This window comes from Aquarana catesbeiana, linkage group LG09 (assembly GCF_042186555.1).
Source record: "Aquarana catesbeiana isolate 2022-GZ linkage group LG09, ASM4218655v1, whole genome shotgun sequence".
In the NCBI taxonomy this organism is placed as follows: domain Eukaryota; kingdom Metazoa; phylum Chordata; class Amphibia; order Anura; family Ranidae; genus Aquarana; species Aquarana catesbeiana.
Window position 1 is genome coordinate 262897663 of NC_133332.1, and position 13330 is coordinate 262910992.

Consider the following 13330-nt stretch of genomic DNA (forward strand, 5'->3'; position numbering starts at 1 on the left):
AAGGCTCAAGGTTTTTTACCTTCATGCTTTCTTTGCATGAAGGTAAAAAACCTTCTCTGTGCAGCACCCCCCCAGTACTTACCTTAGCTCAAGCGTTGTGCATGAGAGCCTCGACTCTTCGGGGACTCTTCCTCCTTATTGGCTGAGACAGCAGCAGGAGTCATTGGCTCCCACCGCAGTCAGTTGCAGCCAGTGAGCCAGAAGGAAGGAGGGACCAGGAGCTTCAGCAGGGGACTTGAGAGGAGGAGGATTGGGACTTTTCTGTGCAAAAGCACAGAGGAGGTAAGTATAACATATTTGTTCTTTTACTGTAAAAAAAATCCAGAACTTTAATATCACTTTGAGGAATACATGATGATTTTGCATGACTAACCGTATACTTTGCAGCTCTGGGTCCAGGGTTGAACCTGGGATACTATCTCTATAGCAGCCTAGGTTCATTTCGTGTAGCCACTAGATTTATTAGAATTTCCACATCAATCACTGTGTATATTGCAAAAAATGAAGGGTAATAAATACATTGTACATAATTTAAACTGTATGTACTTAAATCCATCATCTTCTTTTTTTTTTAAGGTTCAAGAGGGGAAGAGCCCCAGGAGGAAGAAACACAAATAGACATAGCCACAGTGCAGGACATGCTTAGCAGTCATCATTACAAATCATTCAAGGTCAGCATGATCCACAGGCTACGATTCACCACAGATGTGCAGCTGGGTGAGTGTTTTCTCCTGTCTCCTGGTGCTACCCACATTTATTTTTATGGGATTTTAGGACTCGTTCAGATATCACGTTTTCCAGCTTGCGATTTTCTTGTTAAAAGTTTTTATTGAAGTTTCAGTAAAAACAGTAAAGGAGATGAACGGTGTTAGCCATACATTAGGACACAGGAAGCAGGTTCACAAGAATGTGTACATATGACAAAACAGTAGTAGTAAACATGCGTGAAATTGTAATCTATTCTGAGGGTTAAGCATAAGGTAGAGATTATTGTCTAACACCCCTGGACACCCCTTATGGGAGTACAATGCTCCCAACCTGGAACATTAAAAGTTTTCTTTATATAAACAAGTATATATAAAAGTATAAGGTTAAAGAGGAAGTAAACCCTGATGGGTTTTACTTCCTCTTTATTCCCCTGCAAAGAAAAAGAATAATGGACTAGTATGCATCGCATACTACCCCATTATGTGGCACTTAGCTTCAAACGAAGCCCTCGATGTCCCTGCTGGTGGAAGCATCCACCTTCGCCCCTCTTCCTTCCAGGGGCATGCATGCAGGAGCCGCCAGTAACGGCACACCCTGGGGAAGAAACAGTACGGAGGGCTGTTTTTTCACTGCACGTGCACCAATGACATTGGCACACTACAGGGTAAATATCTCCTAAACGGCGCACGTTTAGGAGATATTTTCAATACATATAGGTAAGCCTTATTATAGGCTTACCTATATGTAAAAATGCCTCAGGGGGGTTTACAACCACTTTAAGGCAAATAATGGTCCAAGTATGGACTGAACATGAGTTAAAAAAACAATAGAACAGCCAGTGTCAATGAGCTAGGAGAGGGTCATGCACTTAGGATGGCACAGAGCGTTTAATCAGTCTGGGGATGAAACCCCAGAAATCTAGTAAACTATTGCGTATCCTATATCTGAAAACTGCAAAAGAACCGTATGACGAGTAAAACATTTAGGTAAAGCTTAGCAATGCTGTGGGTCTGACCTGGCGGCAAGTTTGAATTTAGAGATGTTTATTAGAATGTCAACTACCTAATAGAAAGGTGGGGGGGTAGGAGGTAAAGAGAGTAGGATAGAGAGGGGACAAAGGGAAGAGTGGTGGGGAAGAGGGGAGGGGGTGAGGCGAGGTATGGAGCCCCGGGTGTTTCGAAGTTGTATCAATTGGGCTGGACAAGAGCAAAAGGGATTTTTCTAAATTGGGTGGGAGAAAGTGTGTCACCCAAGGGGACCAAAGGGCTTCATATTTGGCAACTCTGTTGGAAATGACTGCCTCAATTTTTGTGTGGATCATTGCTTGTGTGACCTTGTTTTTGACCGTAAGTACACAGAGGCTGGGGAGTTTTTTCAGGATTTGGCGATTATTTGTTTTATCCGCCATTGTGACCTGCAAGAGATAGGTTTGGTGGTTTGAGATTGAGTGCTATAGATGGGTCAGGTTGCAGAGTTGTGTTGAAGAGGGTGGAGAGCATATTGAACAAGTTGGACCAGAAAGTTTGTGCAATTAGGCATGACCACCAAATATGGCGGAAGTTCCCTTGGATGGAACAGCATCTAAAGCAGGTAGAGGGGTATTGAGGAACATATTTGGTGATCCTGGCTGGGACCTAGTACCAACGGGTCAGGACTTTGTATTTAGTTTCCAGTGCTACAATGTTCTGGGAGGAGGATTTTGTGGCCAACCATATGTGATTCCAATCTGCACCTTCTAATGTAATTTCCAAATTTCTATCCCATTTAGAGGTGTAGGAGGGGGCATGAGCGGGTACGTGTTAAGCAATTGGGTGCAGAGGGTTGAGATTAATCCTCTCCTATGTGGGTCATTTTTGCAGGCTTGTTTAAAGAAGGGCATGCATTTATGGAAAAAAAAAAAAGAGGACATGCAGAGGGGGGAGGAATCTCTGGGAATTAAGGGTGTAAAGAAATGTTTGGTCTGAAGATATCCGAAGATTTCAGAGGTTGGAATACAATTAGATTCCCTGAGGGCTGGGAAGGGCTTTATGCCATTGGGGGTTATAAATTTATAGGCTTGGATGAGGTTAGTGGAGGACCATTTTTGAAAAGAGAACGGTCAGGTCCAGGCCGGGTACAGCTTGCGATTTTAAAAGTTCGCTTTACACACTTTCCTGTGTATAGCGATTCAGCGTGCATTGTTGTGATTAGCTGCCCACAGCTGTGATTGGCCCTGTCTGTACCGTGTGATCACTTTGACCAATCAGAGCTAGCAACACATTTGTACACAATGAATGACGTGAAAGTAAGCCATCCATTGTTTACAATTGTCATGTGATCTGCTGTGATTGGTCACAGTGATCACATGGTAGCGACAGTGGCCTGGTACAGTGATCTGTCGTCGCCTGTGTTGCACCGCAGCCCGACCCATTCCAGGAGGGAAAAAAAGCTCTGTCTGTCACAAAAAAGTATATAAAATCTATTAGTTTACGGTGTTGCATTAATGAGTAATTGTCATTCAAACAGCGCTATCAACTGAAAAGTGGCCTTGACTGGAAGGGGTGAAACAGTCTGGTCTTGAAGTGGTTTAGAGGGGGTTTTTTTTTTTTTTTTTTTTTGGGGGGGGGGGGGGGGGGGGGGTACTGTAGAACTGGAAGATCAATAAAGAGATCATTGTGCTGGGGACCCAGAGATTTACAAGACAGTTGCAGTGTAACTATCCAGTGTCCTTCCATAACTAAAATATGAAAATATGGGGTGGATCTTTTCTTTATATTTTTTTTCTTCATGCTAACTGTGACTTTTTCCGATTTTTCTGCAGCAATCAGTACGTGTGAGGCTTACATTATGACAGAAGGGGTTGGAACATTGTAAAACACTTTCTCAAACAGCTTTTTCTTTTGTAGATATCCTCAGGTATGAGCTGCTGCAGGTTGTCTGTCAAAGAGTAGAGACAATTATATCTGGGATATCCACTTCCCAAAAGCCATTGATTGCAAGCCTGAAGCTTTATTGATTATATTGATCTCATGAGGGAGTTGTGTGAAGGACAGTGTGTATAGAATGGACAGCACTGCAGAGCGAGTTCCAGTGGATGCATGCCTGCACTATAATACTGTGCTTGATCTTGTCACATTTCTGTGTCATAAATGGCCGATCTCATATGTTTCATAATATCATATGATTATCTTTGTTATGTTGTCTGATCTTAAATACAGCTACACTCAGGCCAGAAATAGACAAGTACCCACATTTGTGTGCGAATTTCATCCATGTTTTCGTCTTTTATGTCATGTACTGGGTACTGATATAGTGCAAAAAGATCAACCATTCTCCAAATGAATGTTTTTATCATGCAAGGCTGGGATTAGTTACATAGTCGAGTTGAAAAAAGACACAAGTCCATCTAGTTCAACCAATTAAAAAAAAAAAAATATATATATATATATATATATATATATATCTATATATATATATATATATATATATACAATTGTGTTCAAAAGTTTACATACCCTGGCAGAATTTATGATTTCTTGGCCATTTTTCAGAGAATATGAATGATAAAACAAAAACTTTTTTCTTTCACTCATGGTTAGTGTTTGGCTGAAGCCATTTGTTATCAATCAACTGTGTTTACTCTTTTTATCTTTCAAAATATTTTATTTTCAAACGGTATACAATACAATGTATAATGTAACATTTTTATATATGAGTAATATTACATGAATAAATCAATATTTGAACCTGGAGGTTGAGAATTTAGGAAAATTAATCACATATCCAAGATATATATAAAGTAAAAAGAAGACATCATAAAAATTATTTCAGTGTAACGTAACCACATAAATGCTTTTAGCTTTAGAAAGAGTGCGGCAAATCATTATCACAACAGAAACTACACAAATGGCCCTGATCAAAAGTTTACATACCCCAGTTCTTAATACCCTGTATTGCCCCCTTTAACATCAATCACAGCTTGAAGTCTTTTGTGGTATTTATGGATGAGGCTCTTTATCTTCTCAGATGTAAAGCTGCCCATTTCGCTTGGCAAAAAGCCTCCATTTCCTGTAAATTCTTGGGCTGTCTTGCATGAACTGCATGTTTGAGATCTCCCCAGAGTGGCTCAATGATTTTGAGGTCAGGAGACTGAGGTGGCCACTCCAGAACCTTCAATTTATTCTGCTGTAGCCAGTGACAAGTCGACTTGGCCTTGTGTTTTGGATCATTGCCATGTTGGAATGTCCAAGTACGTCCTATGCACAGCTTCCTGGCTGACGAATGCGTTTTGGATCTTTGCCATGTTGGAATGTCTAAGTACGTCCTATGCACAGCTTCCTGGCTGATGAATGCAAATGTTCCTCCAGTATTTTTTTTATAACATACTGCATTCATCTTGCCTTCAATTTTGACCAAATTTCCTGTGCCTTTGTAGCTCACACATCCCCAAAACATCAGCGATGCACCTCAGTGTTTCACTGTAGGAATGGTGTACCTTTCATCATAGGCTTTGTTGACTCTCCAAGTGTATTTTTTTTTTTGGTTATGGCCAAAAAGCTCAATTTTGGTCTCATCACTTCAAATTACTTTGTGCCAGAAGGTTTGAGGCTTGTGTCTGTGCTGTTTGGCGTATTGTAATTGGGCTACTTTGTGGCATTTACGTTGTAATGGCTTTTTTCTGGCGACTTGACCATGCAGCCCATCTTTCTTCAAGTGCCTCCTTATTGTGCATCTTGAAACAGCCACACCACATGTTTTCAGAGAGTCCTGTATTTCACCTGAAGTTATTTGTGGGTTTTTTTTGCATCCTAAACAATTTTCCTGGCAGTTGTGGCTGAAATTTTAGTTGGTCTACCTGACTGTAGTTTTGTTTCAACAGAACCCCTCATTTTCCACTTCTTGATTAGAGTTTGAACACTGCTGATTGGTAGTCTCAATTCCTTGGATATCTTTTTATAACCCTTTCCTGTTTTATACAGTTCAACTACCTTTTCCCCTTTCGTCTTTCAGGACAGCCACCATGAGAGATAGTCTCCTCCTCTTCCTCTAGGAAACACTGTGCCAGCCCATAAATTATTACTTCCCCCTGCCGGATCTCAATATTAGTGTTTCCTCCGGCGGGGAGACATTGTGCAAGGAGCCAGGCCAGTCAGTCAGGGTGACTGTGGCTAGTATTTTTTCTGATCCTGTAAGGGGAGCAAGGGCTTCCTAGGAGCAAGGGGGGTACTTACCCTTCATTCAGTTGCCACCCCATCCGAGTCGAGTGTGGCTTCAGGTTGCGGGGGACCCCTATCGCGTCCACAGGGCCGCAGCAAGCAGGCATTCGCCTTTCCCTGTACACTGTACAGGCCGCTCGTTTTTTGAATTAGGCGGGCCGGACGACGGGTGACGTCATTTCTGGCGGAAGGGCGAGTGCTTGCCTTTGACCCGCGACTTCCAGTTCCGGGTCGCGGAGCTGATAGGGAAGCCAGGCACTAGCTGGAGACGAGTCTGGAGCGCGCACAGGCAGCGTGGGACTCGGTAGTAGGAAGCAGATGCTCAGCCAACGGACACTACCTCCAGCCTTACAAAGTTAAGAGCACCCTGGGGAAGGGTACTCTTTATCTAGGATTGCCCCTCCATGTATAGTTCCTGTCATGAGGGGGCAGACACCCTGGGTGGTCAGGTGGAGGGAGGCTCAGATCCCCACATATTAAGGAGGGTCTGGTGCACTCCCAGGGTTATATCCTAATTTTTTAAAGTGACAGAATCTTTTGTATTTTTTCATGTATTTCAGAAAGCTACAGAGAAGTCTAAATCTACACATAGCTCTAAAAAGAGATGTGCTTCCTGCAGGGACATTAGGGGAGTCATGGACAAAGGTCTTGTGTAGGGACTGCATAGATTCCCTTGTTAAAGAGAGGGACTCTGAACAGGAGTCAGGACTAGCAGCTCAGTAAAGGAACTCTCGTCCACCTTTTCTTCTTTTAAAGCCTTATTTGAAAGGTTTCAGACTCCCATTAATCCAGCTCTCCAGGATACAACCCCGCCTCAGGCTCAGGGCTCTGCTCCTGCTCAATCTGCAACTTCAGTTAGAGCAGAGGAAGCTCCAGGCCCTTCCGGAGTGGAACAGAGACAACCAGACAGTTCCTCCTCCGATTCCCAGGATGGTTCAGAGGGGGAGGACCAGGACGGGGAGTCCAGGAAATCCTCCAGATATAAATTATCCCTGGAGGAGGTAGAGGACCTCTTAGGGGCTATTTATACAACCCTCGATATTCTCAAGGACCTGAAACCCCTGACCTTCCATGACCAAATGTACAGGGGCTTGGGGGAACAAAAGAAATAGGTTTTTCCAGTACACGAGGTACTGGTTGAAACTATTTAAAAGGAGTGGCAAGATCCCGAAAGGAAGCCCTTTTTTTCTAGATCCCTAAAGAGGAGATTTCCGTTCTCAGAGGATCCTCCATCTATCTGGAATAAAAATCCCAAGTTAGATGCCGCCTTCTCCCAGGTCTCCAGACACACGGACCTGGCGTTTGAGGACATGGGGGCCTTTGCAGATGTCATGGATAAGAGAATAGACTCTCTCCTAAAAAAGACTTGGGACTCAACAATTGGCAATTTAAAGCCTGAATTGGCTGTCACAGTTGTGGCTCGCAATCTGGAGCACTGGCTCTGCCAGATCCAAGAGCATATTGAAGCTGAAACGGCCAAAGAAACCATTCTATCTTCTTTCCCTACGATTCTGCGGGGTATCGCCTACATAGCTGATGCCTCGGCAGAATCAGTCCGCATGTCCGCCAGATCAGCGGCTCTGGCCAATTCTGCCAGGATAGCCCTCTGGCTAAAAACTCGGCCAGGCGATAGCGCCTCAACGGTCAAGTTGTGCGGGATACCTTTAACAGGAGACCTTCTCTTCGGCCCAGGTTTAGAGACCGTCTTGGACCGCACAGCAGACAGGAAGAAATCCTTCCCACTTAAGCGGAAAACCCCTGCACAAACAAAAAAGGGGTTTCGTCCTCAAAAACGTAATGAAGCTCCAAAGCCGGAAGGGCAAAAGAGATCTTGGGGTCAAAAAGGCAAGGACAGAGGAGGGGCAATTTTTTGCCCTCCTGAGCAGCTCCGTAAAAGCCAATGACTTCCCAACCACAGTGGGGGGAAGACTGGGGGCCTTCCTCCCACAGTGGGAGGCAATATCCCCCAATCACTTTATCCTAGGGGTTATAAGAAGGGGGTACCGCCTCGAATTCACAAGTCCTCCCCCGCGGAGATTCCTTTTTACGCACCTACCCAGGTGCACGGCAAAGGCCGAGGCTCTGTTGGGAGCACTGAGGGATCTGAAAGATCAAGATGTGGTTCTCAGAGTTCCAAAGGCAGAGGAGGGAGAGGGTTTCTATTCACCCATCTTCATAGTAAAAAAACCCACAGGGAAATTCAGATTGATTCTGAATTTAAAACCCCTGAACAGGTCAGTGACATACAGAAGATTCCATATGAAGACAATTTTCACAGTCAGAGCCCTGCTACCCCACAACTGCTTTATGGTATCGCTGGACCTAAGGGACACATATCTACAGGTTCCTATAACAGAAGCCTCGCAGAGGTTTCTTCAGCTAGCAATAGATGTAGGTGGAACAATGGTACAACTACAGTTTCAGGCGCTGCCATTCGGGCTATCCTCCTCGCCCCGCATTTTCACCAAGGTCTTGGCGGAAGTTATGGCCTTTGTCCGACTCCAGGGAATATCAGTGATAGCCTATCTGGACGACCTGCTCCTATTTGCAGCGTGCCCAGTACAGTTAGTCAAAGATCTAGAACTAACAAAGAAGGTCCTTACAGGTCTAGGGTGGCTACTGAACTTGGAGAAGTCCAGTTTGATTCCCTCACAACGCATCACGTACTTATCTGCTGGACTCAACACTACTGAGAGTGTTTCTTCCAGCAGAAAAAGTACTAAAACTGGACAGAGCAATGGCCGCTCTCCAGGGCAGCAGTCAGGTCTCCATAAGAGTTCTGATGTCAGCTCTGGGACTGTTATTCTCTACCCTCCCAGCAGTGCAGTAGGCAGGTCTGCACTTTCGCCCCTTGCAGTCCTTCATCCTAAAGGTGTGGGATCACAGTCAGAAAGATCTGGACACCTTAGTACAGGTTCCACACCAAGTAAAGAGATCTCTCTGGTGGTGGAGGAAGGTATCAAATCTGCCGCAGGGTCGTCTGTGGTTCATCCCAGTTTCTCGGGTGGTAATCACAGACGCAAGCGGCAAAGGATGGGGGGCGCATCTGGGTTCCCTTTTAGCAGAGGGCACCTGGGAGGACGACGATCTAAGAAAGTCGTCCAATTGGAAGGAGCTGAGGGCAGTTGGGCTAGCACTCAGGTTTTTCAAAAAGGAGCTACAGGGCCACCATGTTCAGGTGCGGTCGGACAACTCGTCTGCCTTGGTCTATGTAAACAAACAGGGCGGCACAAGAAGCGGAGTCCTTTTGGCCTTAGCATCAGACCTTCTGAACTGGGCCGAGACCAACACTCACTCTCAGCAGTCTTCCTGAGAGGAGAGAAGAATGTGATAGCAGACTTTCTAAGCTGAACAAAGCTGAGAGAGGGCGATTGGATCCTCAACCAGGAGGTTTTCAATCGCCTTTCAGAGAAATGGGGTCCTCCGGAAGTGGATCTGTTTGCGTCAAGAAACAATGCGAAAGCCCCATGTTTTTTCTCTTTAAACAGAGGAGAAGGAGCACGGGGGGTCGACGCATTGATCCAGAAGTGGCATTTCAGAATCTGCTATGCCTTCCCGCCCCCGGCGTTATTGCCGGCAGTTCTCAGGAAGTTCCAGATGGAAAGCACGTCCCTGATTCTAGTAGCACCACATTGGCCAAAAGGGCATGGTTCTCTGTACGCAAGCAGCTAGCGGTCGAACCTCCCTTATTCCTGCCACCTCGAGAGGACCTCCTCTCACAGGGCCCAGTCCTCTGTCCACAGGTACACCAATGGCAGTTAGCGGCCTGGCTACTGAGGAGGGTATGTTAAGATCTAGAGGTTTTTCTGAGAATTTAATCTCCACCCTCCTCAACAGCAGAAGGAAGGAAACACGCCAGATCTATAAGAAGGTCTGGGTACGTTTCAATGAATGGTGCGTAGAAGGCTCTTTTGCGGTACACAGTCCCACAGCTGTGTTAGAATTTCTTCAGTGCGGGGCAGACAGGGGTTATCCATAAGTGACCTTAAAGGTCAGGTGTCAGCACTCAGTGCTTATTTAGAAGAGCATCTGGCCACCAACCCATGGGTGGTCAGATTCTTTAACCACTTCAGCCCCGGAAGGATTTACCCCCTTCCTGACCAGAGCACTTTTTACAATTCGGCACTGCGTCGCTTTAACTGCTAATTGCGCGGTCATGCAATGCTCTACCCAAACGAAATTTGCGTCCTTTTCTTTCCACAAATAGAGCTTTCTTTTGATGGTATTTGATCACCTCTGCCGTTTTTATTTTTTGCGCTATAAACGGAAAAAGACTGAAAATTTTGAAAAAAAATGATATTTTCTACTTTTTGTTATAAAAAAAATCCAATAAACTAAATTTTAGTCATACATTTAGGCCAAAATGTATTCGGCCACATGTCTTTGGTAAAAAAAATGTCAATAAGCGTATATTTATTGGTTTGCGCAAAAGTTATAGCGTCTACAAACTAGGGTACATTTTATGGAATTTACACAGCTTTTAGTTTATGACTGCCTATGTCATTTCTTGAGGTGCTAAAATGGCAGGGCAGTACAAACCCCCCCCCCCAAATGACCCCATTTTGGAAAGTAGACACCCCAAGGAAATTGCTGAGAGGCATGTTGAGCCCATTGAATATTTATTTTTTTTGTCCCAAGTGATTGAATAATGACAAAAAAAAAAAAAAAAATTTACAAAAAGTTGTCACTAAATGATATATTGCTCACATAGGCCATGGGCATATGTGGAATTGCACCCCAAAATACATTCAGCTGCTTCTCCTGAGTACGGGGATACCACATGTGTGGCACTTTTTGGGAGCCTAGCCGCGTACGGGGCCCCGAAAACCCAGCACCACCTTCAGGATTTCTAAGGGCATACATTTTTGATTTCACTCCTCACTACCTATCACAGTTTTGAAGGCCATAAAATGCCAAGATGGCACAACCCCCCCCCCAAATGACCCCATTTTGGAAAGTAGACACCCCAAGCTATTTGCTGAGAGGCATGGTGAGTATTTTGCAGCTCTCATTTGTTTTTGAAAATAAAGAAAGACCAGAAAAAATTTTTTTTTTTTTTTTTTTTTTCAATTTTCAAAACCTTGTGACAAAAAGTGAGGTCTGCAAAATACTCACTATACCTCTCAGCAAATAGCTTGGGGTGTCTACTTTCCAAAATTGGGTCATTTGGGGGGGTTTTGTGCCACCTGGGCTTTCCATGGCCTCCGAAACTGTGATAGGCAGTGAAGAGTGAAATCAAAAATTTACGGCCTTAGAAAGCCTGAAGGCGGTTCTTGGTTTTCGGGGTCCCGTACGCGGCTAGGCTCCCAAAAAGTCCCACACATGTGGTATCCCTGTACTCAGGAGAAGCAACAGAATGTATTTTGGGGTATAATTTCACATATTCCCATGGCATGTTTGAGCAATATAACATTTAGTGACAACTTTGTGCAAAAAAAAAAAAAAAATTTGTCTCTTTCCCGCAACTTGTGTCACAATATAAAATATTCCATGGACTCGACATGCCTCTCAGCAAATAGCTTGGGGTGTCTACTTTCCAAAATGGGGTCATTTGGGGGGGTTTGAACTGTCCTGGCATTTTATGCACAACATTTAGAAGCTTACGTCACACATCACCCACTCTTCTAACCACTTGAAGACAAAGCCCTTTCTGACACTTTTTGATTACATGAAAAAATTATTTTTTTTTGCAAGAAAATTACTTTGAACCCCCAAACATTATATATTATTTTAAAGCAAATGCCCTACAGATTAAAATGGTGGGTGTTTCATTTTTTTTTCTTCACACAGTAATTGCGCAGCGATTTTTCAAACGCATTTTTTGTGGAAAAAACACACTTTTTTAAATTTTAATGCACTAAAACACACTATATTGCCCAAATGTTTGATGAAATAAAAAAGATGATCTTAGGCTGAGTACATGGATACCAAACATGACATGCTTTACAATTGCGCACAAACGTGCAGTGGCAACAAAATTAATACATTTTTAAAAGCCTTTAAAAGCCTTTACAGGTTACCACTTTAGATTTACAGAGGAGGTCTACTGCTAAAATTACTGCCCTCGATCTGACCTTCGCGGTGATACCTCACATGCATGGTGCAATTGCTGTTTACATTTGACGCCAGACCGACGCTTGCGTTCGCCTTAGCGCGAGAGCAGGGGGGACAGGGGTGCTTTTTTTTTTTTTGTTTTTTTTTCTTTATTATTTTTTTGCTTTTTTATCTTATTTTTAAACTGTTCCTTTCATATTTTTTTTTAAATCATTTTTATTGTTATCTCAGGGAATGTAAATATCCCCTATGATAGCAATAGGTAGTGACAGGTACTCTTTTTTGAAAAAATTGGGGTCTATTAGACCCTAGATTTCTCCTCTGCCCTCAAAGCATCTGACCACACCAAGATCGGTGTGATAAAATGCTTTCCCAATTTCCCAATGGCGCTGTTTACATCCGGCGAAATCTAAGTCCTAAAATGCTCGTAGCTTCCGGTTTCTTAGGCCATAGAGATGTTTGGAGCCACTCTGGTCTCTGATCAGCTCTATGGTCAGCTGGCTGAATCACCGGCTGCATTCTCAGGTTCCCTGTTGAGACAGGAGAGCCAGAGAAAAACACGGAAGACGTGGGGGGGGGGGCATTCCCTCCCACTGCTTGTAAAAGCAGTCTAGAGGCTAATTAGCCGCTAGGATTGCTTTTACATGAAAGCCGACCGCTGGCTGAAAAGAATGATACCAAGATGATACCTAAACCTGCAGGCATCATTCTGGTATAACCACTCAAAGTCGTGAATGGCGTACCTGAAGACAAAAAAATGGTTAACAATAAAGCACAGTAAACGGTAAAGTATAAAAAATTGCATACCTGAAAAGCAAACATGATAAAACATAATAACAATAAAACATTGCAGAATAGAATACAGTAAAAAAGAGCAGAACACCAGAGAGAGAATAGAGAGAGAGAGAACAATAAAACGACAACTATTTTTTTTTATTTTTGTTTGTGTTTTTTTTTTTACACTTTTTTTTTGTAACTGTAACTTTTATAACTGTAACCGGTTCCAGGTTCGGGTCTCTCAAAATGCGATGGCATCTTGGGAGACCCTGTGAAAGTGTGCCTAGTCTGTGCAATGCTGTACCCTACGCTAATACTCAACTAGTGAATGGTAGCGTTCAAAACATTCACCAATGCAAAGACCAGGATTATCAGGACAGGAGGGACAATAATAGCGGGTGTCACGTCTATATACGCGCTTGCTGCAGACACATCTTTTTTGGGGGGGTTCGTTGGGTAGGGGTACTCGGGAGGACATATAAATGCCTCTCATGCAGCTGACTGCATTTGGTTGGGGATGTGAATGGGGGAAATACGGGCGCTGCAGAAGTGGTGGGTTCCCAATTAGGATTGGCGAATGCAGCAGGAAGGGCATT

General features: G+C 43.8%; 1 protein-coding gene across 3 annotated transcripts in view; it reads left to right on the top strand.

The window, feature by feature from the left end:
- MAPKAP1 (MAPK associated protein 1) overlaps window positions 1–13330 on the top strand; it is a 399325-nt gene that overhangs the window by 296458 nt on the left and 89537 nt on the right. For all 3 annotated transcript variants that reach the window (XM_073600313.1, XM_073600315.1, XM_073600314.1), the window contains one exon: window positions 577–717. In XM_073600313.1, the coding sequence (XP_073456414.1) occupies window positions 577–717 (141 nt within the window). The remainder of the gene's footprint in view (window positions 1–576; window positions 718–13330) is intronic.